General features: G+C 41.3%; 1 protein-coding gene across 1 annotated transcript in view; it reads right to left on the bottom strand.

Annotated features, from left to right (window-relative positions):
* The window catches only part of wnk1b (WNK lysine deficient protein kinase 1b), a 79,175-nt gene that overhangs the window by 27,742 nt on the left and 28,661 nt on the right, over positions 1 to 22,772 (bottom strand). The window contains exons 3-11 of the mRNA XM_063905776.1: positions 12,883 to 13,055; positions 8,060 to 8,280; positions 6,605 to 6,762; positions 3,758 to 3,846; positions 3,054 to 3,193; positions 2,744 to 2,823; positions 2,314 to 2,607; positions 2,089 to 2,158; positions 1,672 to 1,865 (exon numbers count right to left, since the gene is read on the bottom strand). Of these exons, the coding sequence (XP_063761846.1) occupies positions 1,672 to 1,865; positions 2,089 to 2,158; positions 2,314 to 2,607; positions 2,744 to 2,823; positions 3,054 to 3,193; positions 3,758 to 3,846; positions 6,605 to 6,762; positions 8,060 to 8,280; positions 12,883 to 13,055 (1,419 nt within the window). The remainder of the gene's footprint in view (positions 1 to 1,671; positions 1,866 to 2,088; positions 2,159 to 2,313; positions 2,608 to 2,743; positions 2,824 to 3,053; positions 3,194 to 3,757; positions 3,847 to 6,604; positions 6,763 to 8,059; positions 8,281 to 12,882; positions 13,056 to 22,772) is intronic.

Below are 22,772 nucleotides of genomic sequence, written 5' to 3'. Positions count from 1 at the left end.
ACTTCGACGGCGGCGCGACGCAGGCTGGAGGCCAGGGAGAGGGGATAGAGAGTGGCGGGACCAACATGGAAAACAAAGAGAGTAAATTATAATACACAAAAAATAGACTAAACATAGATACAACACAACCAAAGGACACAGGTATGAAAAGTTAAGTGACGAATACACAAACAAAATCAATCAAGTGATGAAAGGTCATCGAGTAAATAATGAAACTACATCACGGTAATACATTTCAATACCTGATCAATATGAACGTAATACATAAAGTAGTAAATGACACCTCCTAGGTAATTAACATAAATGGGGAAATTAAATAGAAAAACTGTAAAGGGAAGAGTGTTATCAGTGAAACCGTTTGAGATAGTATAACAACACAAATGACACAATTACACACGGAAATATAACTGTAAACATATGCGCTAAAGAAAACTTAAACACAGACTGATTACCAAGGAAACAAAATGAAAACACATTAAAACTCAATGAAAAACAAAATAACACAATGTTACATAAAAGAAAGAAAGGTTATTCAACATATTCAATTAAACGGCTCTCTAATGTGATAAACCAGTCTGTCATCAACTCCGCTGGTGACGCTGAAATGAACTTTATTGAGGAAATAGGCTTATTGGAAAAAGTCCTAGGTAAAAACATAATTGGATTATTCAATTGTATGAACACTGAATGATCTTCCAGTTGAACAATATCGCTCATTGTAGGTGCTGGAACATTTGAAATTGGTAGCCAAAAGGTAATGGAAATGATTATTATTATTAAATAGAAATGCACAACCCCTCTTCTAAGTACTTGGAAAAAATTCACCCAAGTTTAAGGTAATTGGGGAGTGAAAATAATGTAATATTATATCTGCATTACAAAAGTATTATGCCATATCTAAGGTCAATGATCTCTTCGGGAAAATCCTTAAAATACAGACAATACCCCGAAGAGAATATCTGATTAACAAAATTACAGTATTCTTTAAAAAGTAAGTTACATTACTCAGTGAAGTGCCATTTTTATCCCTATTGTTTGTAATTCTTTACATGATGCTTATGCATCGGCAAAGTAAAAAGCATGTTGTTGTGTTTCACAACATACAACACAAAGAAATATATAAAAAATAATGAAGAGAATAGTAACTGAATGAACAGCTGGGACAACAATCAGAAGCATAGATGAGGAGTGTTGCATTAAAATAATAAATTCCGACAAAGATCAAGGAGGATTGTGGAAAAGAGAAAGAAAGTGGCTGATAAAATAGCAGGATGGAGGCAAGAGAGAATGGCTTTCAGATCTCTGAGATGAGATACACCAACAAATGAATAATTACCTGGCATACTATGAAAGTAAATTGTTGACTCACTGCTCAGCTGCATGAGTAAATATCAGATTGTCTAACTTGGCCTCAATAGGCAAGATAAAAATCAAATATGTCAAAAATGATCATCTCCAAATAAAAGTTAAAAACCCATGCTTTGTTTTTTTCCTTGTCTACTCACAAACACTGCACACTCACTCCAAAACAAAATGTAGTGCTCACTTCAAACTGTCATTTTCAGCGCGCCTATGAGTGTAGCCCCTCACAGGCGCGCTGAGCATGACGTCATATGTGCAGGAGAAAGATACTTCAGTGCAATGTCCTATGTGGAGGTCATCAGCACTCACCATTTGCTGCAGCGGCTGGCCGTAGCCTGGGTGCTGCTGTGGGTTGGCTGAGGGGGTGGAGGGGTAGGGGGTTTGGGGCTGGGAAGGGGGGTGGGTGGAAGTGGGGCAGCTGTACGACATGGTCAGCTGAGCCAGGTTGGGGGAGTCAGAGGAGAAAACGGAGGAGCCCTGTCCGCTGTCCAGACCTCCTTCAGCTGAGAGACAGAGAGACAGAGAGAGAGAGAGATAGGGAGAGAGAGAGAGAGAGAGAGAGAAAGCGAGAGAGAGAGAGGGTCACCTTTTGTCCTGCCTCCTTATTCCATTACATCTCCAATGGGGATCCTAACAAATAATGTGCACAATATGACGATACCACACGCTCTATGTGTATGTGATAGGGGTCTATCTGATATTTAGAATGTACTCTCTTAGTCTTACATGTGTGCAAGATGCCGGTCTGCTGATAGTGAAGCTGCTGATGCTCCACTTCTGTCTCCTCTGCTTCTACCTGCAAACAAAACAACACAATCTAGATGTAAAAAACATCCTTGCATACTCAAGATCAGTCAGTTCCCCCTACCGGTCAATCAATCAGGGTACAAATATAATAACAACTTATTGACCAACATCTTAACATTAAACAATGCCAGCTGCTCAACTCACCTGTGTGTGGGAAAGTTTGAGTGTCTCCTGCTGCTGCTGCTGCTGCTGCTGCTGCTGCTGCTGCTGCTGCTGCTGCTGAAGCTGTTGTTGTTGTTGTTGTTGTTGTTGCTGAAGTTGTTGCTGCTGCTGCTGATGAAGCTGTTGTTGTTGTTGCTCAGTCTCCAGTCTTCTCTTCTCCTGCTCCTCTCGCACCAGCTGCCTCTGCTCTCTCTTGCGGCGGATCAGAGACACGCGGTCCTTGATGGCCTTGGCCATGGTCTTATGGTCCCCCTCAGCAACGTAGCCAGACTCAACCTGGGCCAAATATACTCCTTTTAACAATAACCCTTCACTTTGCCATGTAGTTCTTCCCATTTGTCTATGCCCTCTTGCCTAAATCCATCACTTCCTCACACCATGAGTCCACCTCTTCAGTTCCTGCATTACGTACCATTTCCTGCGCGACATCTTCAGGGACGTCCTTGATCAGGTCAAAGGAGAACTCGATGGCTTCGTTGTCTTTGTATTTTCCTGCAAACAAGTTGACACAATGCTAGTCAGGAAGCTGCCCCGGTTTTCCTGAGAGAAAATCCTTGATATTAATAATAGCATTAAGTGCTTTCATTCTTCAACAGTTAACATGTGCTTTTTCAGCAGGTTAGAAATGCTGCTACGATATATTTGCCATATTTGGGTCTGAGACTTTAGGAATTATAAAAAAAGTCCTATTTTATTAAATAACAAAACACAATTATTCTTGCCTTTGAGCTTCTTTACGTCTTCTATCCTGAGCCAGAGTTTGATGGCAATCATTTCCCCATCATCCTCTTCTGCCAGTTCAACCCTGACCCCCGTGTCCTCCTGGAAGAACGCATGGTTCAGCAAGATCTTTATAGCATACCTAGAGGAACAAGAGGAGGAAATAGAAATGTAATGTTGGTGCTACTTGTTACCAATTTGTTCAATACCAGGAATGCCTTGTGAGCTACTCAGCAGCTAATAGGACAGACATGGTATTTAATTTATCCCAGTATTCCAGGGAATAAATACAAAAAAAACACTTGATGACAGACCACCAATCATATGACTATTCTTCACGAAAAAAACGGAGTTTCAGACTCTAAAGAAGGACAAACAGAGCTCAGCAGACCTGGAACATTTGAGCTTTGGTTCAGTTTGTAAAGCCACAGACAGAAGGGACAGTGGATTGTTTTTGCACGGGCAGAGCGAGAATACAGGACAGCTTATTTCTGACCAAGGAGCTGTGAAGCAGGATTGGACTTAAAGAGAGGGTGATTTACCATCAGTCATTCTTGGGTGTGGTGGTGCTATTGTGATCTATTACATTCATGAAGTTAAAGAAGCTCCCTCCAGCGTCCATGAATCCACAAACTAAATATCAGCAACTCTGGGTTAGGCTTTGGTAGTCTCGGTGTGTGAGTGAGTGAGTTGGTGTGTGTCTCACCTCTCATCCTTGTTTGTTCTGATGCAGCCCTCTATAATTTCCTTCACCTCAGGAATGGCTACCTTGTCAAAGCTGCCTGGTTTTACTCCCTGCACAGACAAAAAGAAAGATCAGTGAAGTCAAGAAAATCAAATACCAAAAGTAGACTTGGACTCACACACACACACACACACACACACACACACACACACACACACACACACACACACACACACACACACACACACACACACACACACACACACACACACACACACACACACACAAACAGCACTAAGAAAAGGCACAATTATTGGATAATAGCAAGTAACTAAGAACACGGAACTCCTTTCAGATTTGTACGTACGACCTTCAGAAGCCTAAAACTGAACTGAAGGAGGCATCGTAATGAGGTATCCATTCATTCAAACACTAGAGGAACAAAATAGAGAAAGAAGCAAAGAATAGCAAGAAGGGAGCTGGGGTTAAATCTTGAAAATATCAAAAAGCTGGCAAATGAAAAGGACTTGCTCCAAAAGAAACACATGTAACCAAATTCAGCATTGTCCCACGTAAAATGCAATTAATAAACAGATTAAATGTACACAGCCCTTCTGTTTCTTCCGATCACACACAATATATTAAATACAAACTCGTATAGAAAAACTAACTCAAAAGCACCTTTGTTTGTTTTATAGACAGAAAGAACACACGAAAGCCATTTAAAAAGGTAGGTTACTTACCTACAAAGCACTGAGACCAATAAACTAGGTGAGTCAGGAAATAACAACCTATTTCTGCTCTTGTCCTCCAGCTCTGTCCTCCCTTTCTCCTTTCTTTCTTTACTTTCTCAGTTTCTCTCTAGCACCCCCCCCCCCCACCCCCACACACACACACACCCTGACTCTCACACCCACATTTAATTCCAGGGCCAAACAAAGTTAGGAGAGATGGAGGAAGTAATTGTATTAAGTCCGGGAGGATGAAAAACAGAGAGAGAGAGAGAGAGAGAGAGAGCAGGAAAGCAACATTTGAATTTATTAAGGCGGATTGGAGTTAAGGAATGTTCCAGAAGAAGAAGAACCATGAAGCTGGTCAACAACAATGTATGAAAAGGTATTATAAGTGTATCCCCCCCACCCTGTGCTCTCAGGCGGTCATGCATATAGGGTGCATGTTATTTGACAGGGCATATCGTATAGTTCATAGGATCCACATGAATGTTCACTGACTTGTGAACCCACTTTTGTTGAAAGGCCAAATGCTTCTAAAGTGGCTTGTGACATTATATTAAGCAATACTTGTGTCCCAATGTCACCGAATCCATAAGGCTAAATGTAAGTCCAGCAACGCCTCTAAATGACCCACATTTTGGAACAACTGTACTAAGAGTCACTGATTCACATTAACTGTGTATCAGGGGTTAACTCAGCTCTAACTGTGTGAGAAACAGAGGGTTGGAAAGCTGTAAGGATGGATTAGGCAGTGAAATGAAAGGAAGCAGGTGAGGCACCCTGTGGTTGTCACAAGGTTGTGTGTATGTGTGTGTGTGTGTGTGTGTGTGTGTGTGTGTGTGTGTGTGTGTGTGTGTGTGTGTGTGTGTGTGTGTGTGTGTGTGTGTGTGTGTGTATGTGTGACTGTAAGAAATACGGACAACTGAAGTTGGTTGTTTGACTCAATGCCTGGCTGACTGAATACAGAGATCAGAGAAGCGTGATGATATAATGTGTCAAATGAAAACTCAAATCATGCACACCAACAGAGCTGTGGACCCAGAGGTGAGGTCACAGTCATACTCAAATAGGGTGCAACTCAATTGGGGTTTGATTTTAAAGTCGTACCAGTGAGAAGTTGGAATAGAAAGGAGGGAATGGATAGGAGGGGACAGAGGGATGTATGTTAACTTGTTAAATTAAATTAAGAGAAGTGACCAAATACTCTTTTCTCTCACTGTGGTGGTTTCAGACAATCTAGATCTGTATCCCTTCAATTGGTATTTGCATGGCAGATAGTACAGATAGGCAACAAAAGGATATGAAATATAATAAGGTATAAAACTTGCATTTTTAAAAATAAACACAAGCCTTTCTCTGGCTACTGGAAGGAGAAAAGCCAAAACATGTTGGTATATGGAATAAAGGGAGACTGCTGATAATGTATATCCAAAGTTATCATTCAGTTTCAATGCAAGAATAAACCAAAAGTAACAGAAGCTTTAGAGGCATTAGAGTATAAAGAGATATAGAGAGGAGAGAATTTCTAGTAAATTCCTCTGGTCCATTAAGCATCACTGTCAGCCTCTATAAAGCTGGACTCACTGCCATGAGGAAGGGAGGGAGGGAGATGGCTCTCAGCTGCCTGTGTGCGTGTGTGTGTGTGTGTGCTTGTGTGCTTGTGTGCTTGTGTGCTTGTGTGCTTGTTTGCTTGTGTGTGTGTGTGAGATGACCTCAGCAGCACTTAAAGCAGCCTGTGATTGCATATCTTGCGCTCTGTCTGTGTTTGTGTGTCTGTCTTGTTTTTTTCCCCCACAATGTTTTCAGCTCCAACTCTCATTTGTGTTTTGTTTTGCAAAAATTGAAAATGCAACCAAACTAAAACATGAATAATAGAAATGTGTGTGCATTATAATCAGATGTTTTGAGAGAAAATAAGCAAGTGAGACTTTTCGGTACAGATTATAGTCAGCAGCTCAAGCCATTTAATACAGTCAGTAAACAAGGACAGGGGGGAGAGAATGTTAGAGACCAAAAGAAAAACAACGCTGTTAGATGCAGAACGTGGATCCACTGAGGGTCTCCACAGTGCAACACCACTCACATCTAAAGAGATCAAAAGAAGTAGCTATCCTGGATTGTAGAGCAGACTTACACTAGTGACCCGCCTGTAGATCTGGGCAGCGTTCTGACACTCAGAGTAGGGGTACTCTGAGGTAGCCATCTCCAGCATACACATCCCGAAGGCATAGACATCAACCGACTCATCATACTTTTCCTCATACATCTCTGGAGCCATAAACTCTGGGGTTCCTGAGCGAAAAAGAGAGAGGGAAAAAAACGGTTTACTTCAGAGCTAAAAACCTAAATGGCTCAGTCAGATAACGTAGGAAAAATCTTCAAGGATTTAATTTGTTTATGCATGGTAAAAGCTTTTTTTCTGCACAATCTGGGATATTTCAATGATCAAATGATGATCCAAAATCATTGGTTTGCATCCATTGCATCAAACTAAACAGTACCTCATAATACAGAAGCATTAACACAAACCAGGAAAAAAGCATGCATGTGCGGACATTTGATAAACACGTGACATCTGGCTCAAATTGGATACAGAAAATATCTAAAAACAGTGTACGATTTTAAAGCCAGAGCTGTAGATTTAAAACCTGGTATAATAAAATCCATTATTTTAGGATATAATGACCATGGAATAAAAAAATGTGGTTTCAATGTGGACATTTCTTATCATAAGGTTGTATTAAAGCTACACAGTTTGTTACAGACTTATTACAGTATGTACTAACAGAGCCAACATTATCCAACCATTAAAAAGCCAAAAATTTCCTTTATGATGCACAAGGGTTATTCATAAAAAGTCCCTAAATACAGCTGGAGATTTAAAATGACCAACTCTTACTGGTAAAACATACGAGCCGTGTTGTGTTGTTACACCTTTATAAGTGTGTGTGTGTGTGTGTGTGTGTGTGTGTGTGTGTGTGTGTGCGTGTGTGTGCGCATGGCTACAACTGTCCAAATACTTGAGTCTGCATAATTACTCAGCTGTGAGGTTTACAAAGCATATCATTCTCACCTCAGCTCCAGGAGAGTATGCACAATATGCACACATCTGTACAAACTCCAACATATCTGTGATGAACTACACAGCTGAGTGGCTTCCAAGCAGAGCTGTCACTTTTTACTCAACGTCATTTAAGGTGTGTATTATATGCCGGGTGTGCTTGTGGTGTAATTTTTAAGTGTGTTCGCGTACGCAGCCATCACTTCCCCAGACCGCTTAATCCGACCTTCACAGTAGTTTGAGTGGTGTGTATTTCACATTTCAAATACCTGCGGTTTGCTTTTACAGTCAGAAATTTTGGAAGCAGTAAAATTAATCTGCAGAAGGCGTGCGCGGTGGTTTGTGTTCATTGTACCTCTAAGAGACAGCATGTGTGGATGTGAAACTCCATAAATAATGTCAGCTGTTTCACTTTCCCAATCTACAACATTTGATTCAGATTTACAGCTTCATGTCTGAGCACAGATTGTAGTGTGTGAGATCATAGATGTGTGTTTCCAGTGGCTGGGTGCATGTGTTTTTGCATACCTATGACACTCTTGGCGAAGGAGGCCCTCTTTAGCGTGGCTAAGCCCAGGTCCCCTATCTTCACGGAGCCTGTGGGCCCCGTGATAAAGATGTTGTCGCACTTCAGGTCCCTGTGAATGATGGGCGGGGCTCTGGTGTGCAGGAAGTGAAGGCCTTTTAGAATCTGTCTGCACCAAGAACGCAGGACCTTGATCTTCATCACCTTGAAGCGCTTCAGGTAGCTGCAGGACAAAGGAACATCACACGTACATGTCATTCAACCGCAGATTAAGTGTACAAAAATACACAAAGAGCTGCCGGTTCAAAGCCAGCACAGATATTCAAAAGCTGTGCATCCTGTTCAAGTGGCCTTTGTTTGTCAGAGTAACTGCCTGTTACTTTTATCATTAAAGGACACTGTAAAAACACACTAGCTTCAAAACACCTGCCCTTCTATGCATTTCATTTTATTAAAGGTCCCCTATTATGCAAAATGCACTTTTTGATGTCTTTTATATAAAATATGTGTCCCCGGTGTGTAAGGAGACTCACAAAGTGTCAGAAAACCCTCTCTCTTTTCCTCCTTACCCACATCTCTAAAAACGGGGGTACAAACGAGCTGATCCAGATTTGCTGCCGATATGAAGTCATATCGGAAATATGGGCTGGCTTTACATTGAACTCCTGGCAACGTCCCCCCCAACCTATCATCCCCCATATACAGTCGCGAGCTGAATCCCCTCCGCAGCACCTCTGTGTGTGTGTTCAGTAGGATGTCTGCAGGGACTCAGAGTTGTTGTTTATATATTACATATAATGTCTCTGTTCTAGTGGGAAACACTGAGAAGTGTTCAGAAATAATGCTGGATGTGCTTTGAACATAATATGGGGTTTAATCACGGCAGCGTTTAGCTGAGTTTCTCCGTTAGAAACTTCTCTCTTCAGACAGAGAGCTGAATGCGTTCCAAAGCGGCATCCATGAAGGATTTCATTCTTTCAAATCAAAGCATTGAGAGGCAGACAATAGTCAGATAAGATGCAGCAACAAAACCCGGATAATGCGTCAATTAAAGATCAAAGCTTACACAACCAAAGTAGATTGCTGCAAGACAATTCCGGCTTAAAAGATAAATAATGTGGGCATAATCACTCACACACACACAATATAGACAGCACGTCACTGACAGACATTTTGGCATCTGCAGGGAGAGACAGTGATATCATGATGACATACTGAGACACAGATTTAACCTTATTTTACGTTTAGATAACAGACATGTTTGATTCTGGATACAAGCAAATGAATGAGAGATGGACATTTGTTTATTTATTTGACCATTTAAAAAGGAGAATTTAAAACTTTCTAGTAAATATTCATGTAAAGAAAAGAAATCCCATTACAACCTAATGTAAATGTCCCACCCCAAGGAGCTTGTAATGAAAACGATAACAGCCAGGGTAATGACCGTCATTAGAGCCTTTTGAATGTGCTTTCTAAGTGGGAGCTGCCCATTATCCTAACCCCCATGGGTGGAAAGCAGGGAGGCTTCACAGAGCTAACACAGATCTACAGCCGGGGGGATCTGGGGTCTCCAGTACACATAGTTTGTACGTTCCGACGTGGGACAAACCCTACTGATTTGATGAGAAGGCTTCAGTCAGAACTCTTTCACAAATCAAATGACTTCATTTGAATTCTAAGAAAACTGTTCCCAATTTTCTCCAGTCAGGTGGAGACTTGTTCGTCTTTTCTCGGTAAAAGAAAAGAGCTCGTCCTTGATCTATTTACTTTGTTTAATTCAATGTCCATGCTGCCAAATCTGCACACGGTGTTATTGAGCAACTGGCCGCTGACTAAAATGCACATGAACTCTTGAGAATCAGTTTGGACTGACAGTGAGCTCAGATCAGAGCAGATGACAATGTATTAATAAGTGGCATTTCAATTAGCGTTGAAACAAGCAATTACTTGCCTGTTTCTAAACTCCATTGAGGAAAACGACAGACGCTAATGGCTTGACTAACCCTGTAAAATGATGATGGGGTCTAATCAGCAGACGCCTCACCTCTCTTGAACTTTTTATTTGTTCAGTGGAAACTATTATATAATTAGTCTCTCCTGCATCATATAGAGGCAGTCACATGACCACCAGGCCAACAGGCAGCATCTCTGCTGACTGGTAGAAGTAAGAAACATCAGACAGGGTGTCCTCTCTCCTGTTCTGGGCATATGATGCACTGAAGATAGGGGGTTATTGGCTATACTCACACCAGTGGCAGCTCACTGTGAACTGCATGAACTTGTTCAGTCAGCCCATTCCTCCAACAGAGGAGAATAACCACATTAGAGTTGAACTATTAATGTTTTTCATTATCAATTAAGCTGCAGAGTCTTTGTCAAGAAAACAACATTGTTGGGTCTAGAAATTCTCCAGAAACCAATGAAAAAGGCCTGGATATTTTCCCAAAGTCTCATGTCTTAAAACTGCCTATCTTTGCAAAACAATGGATAAAACAATTAGCGTGAGATAAAGGAGAAGCAGATTGGACTGGAGTTTGTCTCTTTTATATTCTCCTACTATTTATCTTTAGAAGTTGGAGGAATGTACTAGGCAGAAATAGCCTGATGGATTCACATATGCTCATATAGAGTGTGCGTTTGGGTAAATGGAACACATTTCAGGCTGAAGACAGTATTGTGTGGACTTCCTAAGGAACATAGCTAAAAATGCACATCTGCGTCACTTCAGATTTTATGATAAATACATTTCAAGCCTCTTCTTCAACCCCCTCCTACCACTCTTCTCACAAATCTTACAGGAAACAGTGCTCTCTTGTCACCCCCTCTCAACTTCCCTTGCCTTTACTGTACCTAGCCGCCCTCCTCTCGCTCGCCTGTCTCCTTGGTTTTGTTTCTCTCCCTTTCTGAAGTCAGAGCAGTGCTGAGGGACGAGTTAAACCCTGTGGCATGTGAGGCTTGAATGACACTGTACAAAGCACGGCTCACACCCAACCACTCAGCCATGCTCTCTTTTCAACAACCGTACCAAATACAGATATATAGTTGAAGAATGTGGATATACAGTACATGTATGTGAACAGTGCATATACATGTTTGAAAAGATAAGCCATCACACACACACCCCTGGACACACACAGATAAGGGGCCTCTAACTGACGCTGGTCAGTGTTTCCATCCTGACCACCTCCCTGCCTTCCTATCAGTCCTCCCTCTCACCGTCTCTCTCTTTTTCCAGCACTTCAGCGCACAACAGTGCCTCTCCTTTCTGAGGCTGCATCTGGAGGACAGCCAAATCCCTGAGCGGCCTGGGTCCGGTGCATATATGTACATGCATTCACGACACTTACAGTAAGGGACTGTTTAAAGGACAAATTCCCCAAGAATTGATTGTTACCAACTTTTCAGAAGTGAAAGTACTTGCTGGTTTTCTTCGTAAATGATTTCAACTGGAAATGTTTTGTGTGATTTACATTTGATTTTTTAACTATTTGGATATTTAAACCAATGAGAAACATTTATTCTAGTAGGACAACATTGTCTTTCTTAAACTAATATTTAACTGTTAGATGCAAAACGTGCTGGATAGATGCAGCATGGAGAACATCTGCATGGTTGAATACATATATAACACTTTCTTCCAGTGGAGGGTGCTGCTGTGCTGCTGGATTAACTCTGTCTAGCTTTGGTCACAGGTGTTTCATTAGTTTTTCATATATATCATAACATCTAGTCTAATTCGACCACTGACTCGACTATCTTTCATCTCTTCCTCTTCTTTAGCTGTCTCAGTATCAGCTCCTCAGATTGTTGACTTTCTTCTTCCTCTTTCTGTGACTCTGCATAAAACTAGTCTGAACCCACCACGCCCCCACACGCCTCGCTTGGTCTCTCCCTCCGTCTGGAATGAGAGGAATCTGCAGCAGAAGCAGCAGCTGGGCCCATTTCCCACCATGCATTGTGCGGGGGCACGCCGTGCGCCTTTTATTGTGTGAGGAGCTCAACAATCACATTCTCATTCATGGACACACATCTATTCTCTACAGGGGACTGGCATGCGGTCATGGCATGGACAATGACACAGATGCATAGATTCACTAAAGTGAGTTTTGGGGAGGGGAGACACTGCCAGACCCCCCTAATATCGGCTTGCAAACCACAAATTTACAGCTTACCACACAGAGAAAGGATTCTCCTTCTCATTCAGGAGATTATCATCTGATTTTGTACCTTTGTTGCTAAGAACACCTTATTTGGGAGGTGGATTGATATGGCTTCATCACAGTGCATATGTGCAATGCCATTACACCCCATAAAATGACATCTGTACATAGACAGACCCTAAATCAATCCCATAAAGACTGTTAATAATACAGACACAAGCATATACTGTACATGTAAGTGGACCCAATAACAGCTGCACTCAGCACAAACCCTGCCGGGATGTGATGGGCTGAAGACACCGCAGTGAGATGAAAATGAAGAGGAAAAGCTGCGTATTAGTTTGACAGGGAAGAGGAAGACACAGGGGTTAATGTTAGTGTGACATTTACATTTCAACGGAAAAGCTGGAGGTGAGTCGTCACCCGTAATGACGGTGCTCTTTAGAAGCAGGTGGGAGAGGAGGTTGTTTGGAGTGTTTGTGCAAATTCAGTGTTTCACATGATGAAGCATGACGTTGCATTACATTTTTCAGCTTCTCTGTTTTACCATTTGAAAACATCTTCAACAGAAACACTGAATTAGGAGTGGCGGCGACTTCAGAAAAGACCATTTGACCTTACAGTGTAGCATCTCAGAAAGAGATTTACTCTCATGTACTCACGTTTTAAGTGTGCCAGATGTCATCAGCTCTGTGACCAGAACAATACATTTCTTTCCTTTGCATGGGCCCTCCCAGGAGTCATAGAAGCGGACAATGTTAGGATGCTGGAGACCCTTCAACATCCCGGCCTCCTCTTTGAAACGCTGGCGCTCCGACTTAGAGAGTTTGCGATCCTGCACACAGGAAAGAAGAGGAAAATGAGTCATACACAAATAAAAAAAAATAAGAAAACACTATCAGGAATCTAGGGGTCATTAAACTGAACAAAACATGTATTTATAGAGCAACGCTATTATAGAGAGAGTCATTACAATCAAGTTAAGAGTGGCGGGTCAGAGAGGGAAGCTAATCAACAAAAGGAAGAGCATTGGGTAATGGAAACGCAAAACAACACTGCTAGAATGCAAATGCAGAGGAAATCTGAAAGCAGGTACTTTCAGACGCCACACAGTGAAACCATGCTGCACCAGAGGAGGATGGGGATTGGGATAATGCAGCAGACTGCCTTTTTATCTCAACTCAAAGAAGCCATGAAAATCTGTCAGAGTTCATTCTGATCGATTCCTTTTAGTAGTGAAGTACATGCTTCATTTTTCTGAGATGTACTTTGTGTCACATCGGTTGAACAAATATTTATAGATAAACTGATTTGACTTCATGCAGGAGGGAAACATTGGCAATTAATTAGTGTGTTTGTTTTCTTTCTTCCCATATCTTAGCCTTCTTGCTAACTCTACTGTTAGCTCACAGGGAGTTTGTAGACAGGGATGTTTTTCCTCCCGTACAAATTGTGCTTGTTTGGAATCACTCCTTATTAATAATATATGGCTGCACTGCATTTACTCTCTGTGGTTTCATTTCAGTGTTCTGACTGTAAACTGTATGCCCCTAAATCTATCCAATGGAAAATAATGTGAGTGTCCATGCTCATACTTGACATAACCGGAAAATATTCAAACTTCCGATGATGGCACCAGAAACTTTTATTATAAATGAACTATTTCAACACCTTGAGGGCGATTTCCTCCCACATCGCACTATCTTCAGTGTGAATGAGAGCATTGCTCCCCTCCAAGAAGCACTCCCAATCCTCAGCTGTCCTGTGTGTCCTTCATGTTTTTTCTTGTTTGGATGTGGCCTATAACCTTGGCAGCCACACTTTAACTGATACTTTATTAGCAGTGGTCCTAGCCATTCAGTGGGACCAAAACAAGCTGAGGTTACTGTCAACATTCTTCCATCCTGCGGACGTCAAGCTCCTTAGAAAGGTCCGGCACACACACACACACACACACACACACACACACACACACACACACACACACACACACACACACACACACACACACACACACACACACACACACACACACACACACACACACACACACACACACACACACACACACACACACACACACACACACACACACACACACACACACACACACACACACCAGCTCTACCACTGACACCTCAATAAACAAAGATGCAAAGGGCAATGTGGGCGTGTGAGTGTGTGTGCATTTATACATCAACGTGTGTGTTAAAGGTGTTATTCGTTCAAGAAGGAACAAAAGCCCCTATTACTTTGTTGTAGGCATTTTTTTATGAGCTTAGTTGCCTTGTCTGACTGTTTTGCACATTGATGTTTTCTTGTTCTTCTTCACCTCTGTGTCTAACCGCAGCTGACACATTTAGCTCATCAATGCACCAAAAATAAAACATAGCTGCCTGGAAACGACAGAATAAGGTCACAAAACCACAAAAAAGACTTACCCCAAAAAAGATTTACCCAAAAATATGGTTACAACTTCCCCCGTGACTCTGTATCCTTAAATCATACATGGAGAATATGAAATAGTATTGAGAATAAGGTGTAGTTACAGTAAATTGTGTGAAAATGAACTGAGATTAAAAAAAGGATGCTCCAGTTACCTGGAACAAAGAGTTATTGGAGCTTTGGAAAGAAACAATGACACACATCCAGAACGTTTAGTAATGTCTGTGACCCTATTAGAGGATGAAATGACTGGGAGGGGATCAGACAAATTGGTTTGGAGACAAACACAGAAAGGTTGTTGTGGGAATAAAGATAAATAAATAAAATATAAACACAGTGGGAGTTTTATTTTGCATTTATAGAAGCATTTTTCAGAGGAATGCAAGATCAGTCGTTGGAGGACACACACCTACAACATTGTCAGGATTATCACCATGGCGACCAGAGTGCTTGATTTGAATATGTAACGAAAAAAACATGTTTTCAAAGCTACAGTAACACCAAATCCCCAAAACTGTGGGGTAAAGTGGTACTTATTTACTGATTTTCTGCCAGGTCACAGTGTGCAAGTCTGATTTAATGTTATAAAGCTATTAGGAAAACCTTGTGAGCTGCTGCACAGATTAGGACAATCTCTGAGGTGAGGATCTCATATTGTCACATTGTATAACCTGCGGCCTCTTCTATATCATATGACTCACACACACTTTACACAAAGAGCAGGAGAGAGAAGTCTGAAAGCTTCAGTGAGGTTTAAAGTGCATTAATGTGAGTAGACTGTGTGTGTGTGTGTGTGTGTGTGTGTGTGTGTGTGTGTGTGTGTGTGTGTGTGTGTGTGTGTGTGTGTGTGTGTGTGTATGTGTGTGTGTGTGTGTGTGTGTGTGTGTGTGTGTGTGTGTGTTGGCACGTAAAAGCTTATCCTTTCATCCTGTAGCAGCTACTTCAGTGATGATATCCCATTAGTCACTGACATACAGAAACAATCATATGCTTACCAAGACATACTCTGATGTGGTATCAAGGTATTTGGTATGTATACCAGGGTATTTGGAACTCAGGGAAGAAAGATTTTAAATACCGACAAATAAACTCTTATGCTCTTCTTTCAATCTAACTGATGATGCTGGGTTTCCGCCCATTTATCACAAGCCTACAGAGCCGAAGCATCAGGGATTCTCAACATGTTTTCCAAACTAAATCATGTTACACAAGCTTCCTTTCAGTAGTAACCCACACATCCTCCCTGCCTGAAACTCCCCTATTGTAATCCTTTGTTTACATCACTAACATAATGACATCACTCTATCATTATTAAACACAATCATACATCTCATACACCGGTGTGGTGACCGGAAATGATGCGAAAAACGATACAGTTCAAACCTACCGTACTCCCATTGTCTGAATCTGTCTGAATCTCACTGTATCATGATCACATGACCCAGCCGGTGGTCACATGACAAAAGCATTTGGTCACCTGACTAACTGGAAGCTGACATTCTATTTCCCAGCAGCACTTAGTAATATAGGTGGTCAGGGTCTTTTCTGTTAGACACCTCCCTCAGGGCAATAGAAGAAGACTTCTGCCTCCTCTTACTGAGTGTGTGTGTGTGTGTGTGTGTGTGTGTGTGTGTGTGTGTGTGTGTGTGTGTGTGTGTGTGTGTGTGTGTGTGTGTGTGTGTGTGTCTTTATAGATGTGAGCAGAGAAGGCAGACGGCAAGTCTAAGGGGGCTTCCGAATATATTATTAATGTTTCCTTTTTCATTCTACTATGAATGGGTACACAGCTTTAACGTACAGTAGAGGCTTTGTAGACATAGTGAATATGTTAAAGAAAGGATATAAATAAACTAAATGATTGTTGAGATTTGAGGGTTTAATTTGATCCATGGCTCATGAGTATTTCTGTTGACAGTGGTTATTTTTATTTTTCTCTATCCCTGCTTTTCTGCTCCGAGCGCCAAAACATCATGAGACTCAAGTGTGTCAGACTCATAAATAGGCACTCACTCTCCTCTCTATCTTCATACACACACACCTTAGCAAGACTCTTATCTGACACACTTTTCTTTTCCTCCTCGCTCTCTAAGCTCAGCTTTGCTCTTTTGCTATCTTCCTTGAGCCTAACTGAGAACTAGAAATAAGCCAACTATACATCCCAGCGTAAGTGACAGCTCGAAGTCAGTCTGGTTATTTCTGTACTGTAACAGACAACTGAGGCGACACATGAACACACACACACACATGCACCCACACACAAACTAAGCAGCCAGACAGGCTGGTAAGAACTGAATCTGCAGTTTTAAAGCATTATTCAGCTTCCTGCAGACAAGCTAAAAGCTGTGATCAACGTGTCTCGTCTGGACTCCCCACTGTGCTCCAACACTCAGTGATCATCTGCTCTCGTCTGCTTTGGTCTGTTGCACCCCAGAGAGCCAGCAGCACACACAAAGCACCAGATGGATGGAGGTTGCAACAGAAGAAAACAGTGCGAGTGCCAGAAAATTCAGACAATAAACACTCCGACATGGTAGACTGGTACTCCACTGTGTTACAACAAATACTATAAAGTGTAGTCTTTAATGTTTCTGGGTACTGAAGGTCACAGGACGCTGTCTGAAGTGCTTATCTCTCCAGGGACCAGTGGAAGCCTAAATATAGCATACATAATTTCATAAGATTGTCTTTATGTTTCTCAGGCTGTCACTTATAGAACAGCAATTTGTGTTAACATAAAGGAAACATACCCATCTGAGAATATGAGAAGATTTGGCTCTGCAGTTGTTTAATTCACAAAGTCATGACAAAATGTTTACCGTTTCACCACAATAGTAGGTTTTAGAATCAAGTACGACCTGCTGCAGGCTTCAGGGTCTGTTAGAGTTTAGGATCCTGCAAAGCCGCTGTTGAATATAGAGACATAAAATGGTGGTATTTCCAAGGAATTAGCATTAATAAATGTCATCCTTTCCCAGGAAACATACTTGCAGTTTCCCATGACATTTAGCATGACTGTGCTTGACTGACAGTTTACTGAATCAAAAAACCGTCTTACCTAATCACAAACTTCCATGCAACTGATATGGAGATTTTCAACTTGGACCCAACGTGGACTTGGAGGGTCAGGGTCACATGACCTTTTCTTTTCATTTTAATAACCCACTGTTTAGTTTTTGCCATGAACGATGGGAGGTAATCATTTTAAATCCCATACAAAGCTTCGTCCCTTGTGTTTGGATGCATAATTATGACAATGCAGAGCCAACACTAAAGCTTAACAAAACACTTTTATTGCTGAAGTCATTTAGAGATTATTTTAGTTATAAACCGCATCATGGAAAGCACTCTGTCCAAGGTCTGCAGCTGCCCCTGAAAACAAATGTTATTTATTTTCCTAAAAGCTTGCATGGCCTAATAATTTAATATGAAAATCATTATTCCAGCACACATAAGACCAATATTTTTCAACCCGAAATCAGTAAACCATTTTTGGAATCTAACTTAACTTTAGACTTTTCATCCCAGTTTCTCAAAAATGTGCCGCTGACCCACTTTGATGTTCCTGTGATCAATCTTCCTAGCCCTGACCCAAATATCGCAGAATGTCGGTCTGTAACTGGAGAGAAAAATCTGGACATGTAAATCTTGATTATTTTAAGACCCTGGGTTGCATGAATGAGCTGATTTGTACGCAGTGAAGACCTACTGTACAGTGAGGCTGCACGGGGCACATATAGGGGTGGTGTGTGTGTGCATGAGTGTGTATCTTCAAGTGCATGAAAAAGATCTGGTGTGTTCCATTAGTATATAGCCACAGTGTCTCCCAGACCCCCTTCACTCTGGAAAGACTCCCCTGCAGAGAAGCACAAACCCCCTGCAGCACATGCTCACTTTCACATGTGCACCAAAAACAAGTTTTACCCTGCGCACAAAACCAAAACCTCCCGGAGATCTTCACCACAGCTTGCCATGGTTAGCAGCAGAGAGAGCATCTGCTATGAATAACAATAATTAGAATAATTGAAAAGAGGACGAATAAGTTCCAGTAAAAATCAGAGGGGGAGGGAAAGTGAAGGAGACTGATGTCATGGTTTAAATCCACTTCTCAGCAAAATGAAGGAAACACAGAGACTTGAGTTCACTAGTTCAAACCCTCCTTTTTATGTATCTTCTTTTTGTCTTTATTGTTTCTCTTTCAAACTGCCACGCTCACTTTATGTCCATCACCCCCACCTCCCCCTTTTTCTCTCCTCCTATTTAGGTGGTTTTTGGTTTCCCATCAATCACCACTCTACATATTGCAGTAACCAGTGCCATGTGGCTATATGAGTGTGTGTGTGTGTGTGTGTGTGTGTGTGTGTGTGTGTGTGTGTGTGTGTGTGTGCTGTAATCTGACCTATTTGTTGGAGGAAAATCTGTCGTTTGAGTAGAAAAGGTGGCGGGAAAGGCCTGCTGCGGTTTCCAATACGTTTGTATTCAAGGGTCAGGTTATTAAGTTCACAATGTTGTGGTTTATAAGCAATAAATGACATAATAACAATGACACAAGTTAAAATTAAGATTTGATATGTTTAAATGCACACAAATGCAAATTGGTAAATAATAAAGGCAGTGATAAAAGCATAGGTAGCAATGACAATGCACTGCAATAATTAAATAAATGTCAATGAACATATTTTACAAACTATGAATTTAAATATACAAAACTACAATAAATTATAAAGAACTGTGTACATACAGTAAATACATGCTAAAAATCTACTTAAAAATAATATGGGATATTTCTCTGATTTGCAAAAGGCACCACAAACAAACCTATTCATCAGGATGGGTTCACCAACAACCCTAGTGTGTGTGTGTGTGTGTGTGTGTGTGTGTGTGTGTGTGTGTGTGTGTGTGTGTGTGTGTGTGTGTGTGTGTGTGTGTGTGTGTGTGTGTGTGTGTGTGTGTGCACATAGTGTATTTGTGTTAACAATAGGTGCCATCTCAGCCTGCCACTTACTCTGCACCCTATTGTCTCATCTCTCTGTGCCTGGCTGTGCAACACACACATTCATCCAGTGCAGTCATTACCCTCTGTTCTGGTCACGCCTCTCCTCATGTTATTTTAAAATATTTTTCCTCTCATCTTTTTGCGTCTAATGGGATTTCTCCGGAATACAAGCAGAAAGCATTTCAGAAACAGCCTCTCTCCACCACTCCACACCCAGTGTCTTGATGTAAGGATAAATAGAGGAAATCTGACGATGATGAGTGGACCTTGTGTTGTAAAGCTCTTCCCCTCAAAAGTGTTAATCCTGAGCAGAACAGCATGCCATGCACAACCAATCACATCATGCCAGGAATTATCCCACATTTGGAAGTGAAAGAGATGACTTGCCAGACTTCCAGAGCTATCAGTAGTTTTCTGTGAACATTTCTGTGAACCTGGGACCTTCAAATTGCAAAACATCGTCTCTGAACCAATAATGCACAAATCCCAAATCAGCTGAGCGGACCTGTTCCAATATCTGGGACTATAATAAAGCTCTATTCATTGATTGTGGTTTTGATGAAAATGATTAGCAACCAACAATGGCCTCCTTTGTGGCACAAACAGGAAACAAAGATCCAATGAAGTCACATGAAATAAACAAGGATTCAGAGATTTTCAGTCAGATCAAAATGCCCTTTCTGTTATTTACTTCAGCTTTATTATTACATTGGTATTCCAGGAAGATTATCGGAATTGTCGGAAATGGACAGAATGTGTTTGTGTATGGAAGAGAAGAAGTGCTGTAAAGTAAATGTTTCATCCATCAAAATTAGGTAGATAAAAAGAGTCCTATTCTAAGTAAAATGCATTGAATTATTTGTTCATTTATGGATTACAAAATGCCTGTTAAATGTTTTAAAAACCAAGTAGCATCTACTCATGCCTTGTTTGATTAAGTAGGCTATGAAATGCTCGTTCTATTTGAAACATGAGACATTTGAAAGAAATGGCGGTTATTTATCGAAGGTAGGTACCCAGAAGTCTTTGAACTAAGAATGTGACCCGAAGGCCACATATGCGTCAAGTGTGAATAAAGCATTTGTGTCCCCAAGTGCTAAATTATATGAACTTTGGACTTTTTAAGTGCAGATGTGTTTTTTTCTACGTGTCTAAGTAGGTTTGCGTGAAAAAGGTTGCAGTCTTAATATAGCATGTCCTTCTGCCTTCCGAATACATCTTAAAAAAAGAGTCGATATAATCCATGTCACAATGTCTGCTGCTCAGACCTTTACAAAGTTTTCCCTATCAAGACATCTAAGTGAGTAACAATGATGAATAAAATCACTTAGGAGATCCCATATACTGAGGATCATGGAGACAATCTCTACTAAAGCCTGCTAAAATACCAACAGATGCTACCAAGTTCATTTCCAAGAAACACTACGCACATCTGCGTGTTGGTATGTAGTGTCTGTGTCTGTGTGATTAGGAGGGCTTGTGTGCATGTCTCCCATGATTCCACAGGATGTAAGTGACGCCGTATGGCGAGGTCCTGACACGGCTCCAGTAACTGATGATCTAACAGAGGGTTAGGAGAGGGCTGGAGTCAGGTTGAGGGCCGTCCCAGATAGAATATTACATAATCTTTGGAGGACTATTCCTTACACTCCATTAAATCACTATTAACGCTCGGGCTGAACTTTAGCACTTCTCAGGTTTCTCTTTTAAAGAGCATCAACGGCCATTGGCATCAAATTAAGAAGAAGCACTCTGTGTATATTACTGCAAAACAATATGGACGCTCGATTGTAGTGATCTGCTGGTGTCAGGCAAGTATGGTGGAAAAAGCTTCCTGAGCAATTATTTACCTGGGTCAAGTTCACTCACCTTTTGTGTTATATGATTCTTTAATTATTAATGTGCATGCAGAAGTGAAACATGCTAATTGCTCACAGGTGACAAGCATGCTATTCCACCTTTCTTATTTTGGTGTTGTTTTGAAAAATACATGCGTTATATACTTTATAAATTGATATGGACAATTAATTGGTCCCATATTCTCAGTCCTACATGAATAGTGGCAGAGAAATCTCTAACAAATGTTGGTATCTTGTCTATATTGACCACTGATCTTGTATTTGACTGCTTTGTTACTAAAAGATTTTTCCCTTTATTTTGCCATTGGAACATGATCCAAATGTACACGGTATGGGCCAGTTCATCTACTGCTAAGTAGTTCTTAATTATTTCTCCGTGACAGAAAATGGATTTGAGGTAGAAGAGAGAGAGGACACTAAAAATATCCCAAAAATCCCCAAAATAAGATTTGAAGTGAGAGTAACCAGGTGTCTGTTTACATGTATACACTGAAGTGCTGGCACAAACACACACTCACTCTCAGTGTACGACATGCACCGTCTAAGTGATCTGTGTAAGTCTGCCTCCAGCACAAGCACCCAAGGTTGTCAACAGAATAACAAAATCCCTGAAGTGATATAAACACACACACATTTACCATATACACATATTGCACAAACACACATGCAAGAGTGCTCAAAAAAAAATAGTCCCATCCACACAACTGGCATCAAATAGGGATTACCTCAAGAGAAAAGGAAAGTGGAAAGGGATGAGAGACAGAAGAGAGCTGGAAATGAGGGGGAAATGAGGCCTGGTAGATTACAGAACAAAAACATCAAACATATAAGTCAACACTCCTTCTCTCCCCATATCAGCGCGCACCCCTCAGCGCTCCCCTCTACAGTATGTCTCCCTGCCCTTTCCTCCCCTCAGTGGCCTAGATTTCCTCTGGTTAGACGATACGAGAGAGAGGAACTGATTTAGGCTCCGGCTCTGACGCGCTCATCAGCGAAGTTAAGCAGATACATGTTACCCACAGAGCCATGACAGACCACTGGACGGGCTACAGAAGCAGCCCAGTGTGTGTGTGTGTGTTTCTCTGTGAGTCTATCTGATGATTGACTGTGGTTTTGTTACATGCAGGTTTTGGGGTTAATTTGTTCCAGATGTGAGTCCATTACTGCCAAGGCACACACTACGACACAGACATTAGCCTAGTTTAACTCTTACTTTTGATCTAGACTTCACTGATTTGAAGCAGACACATTTCAA

The sequence above is a fragment of the Eleginops maclovinus genome, chromosome 17 (genome assembly GCF_036324505.1).
Source record: "Eleginops maclovinus isolate JMC-PN-2008 ecotype Puerto Natales chromosome 17, JC_Emac_rtc_rv5, whole genome shotgun sequence".
Taxonomy (NCBI): Eukaryota; Metazoa; Chordata; class Actinopteri; order Perciformes; family Eleginopidae; genus Eleginops; species Eleginops maclovinus.
This window is presented reverse-complemented; position numbering and strand designations above follow the sequence as displayed.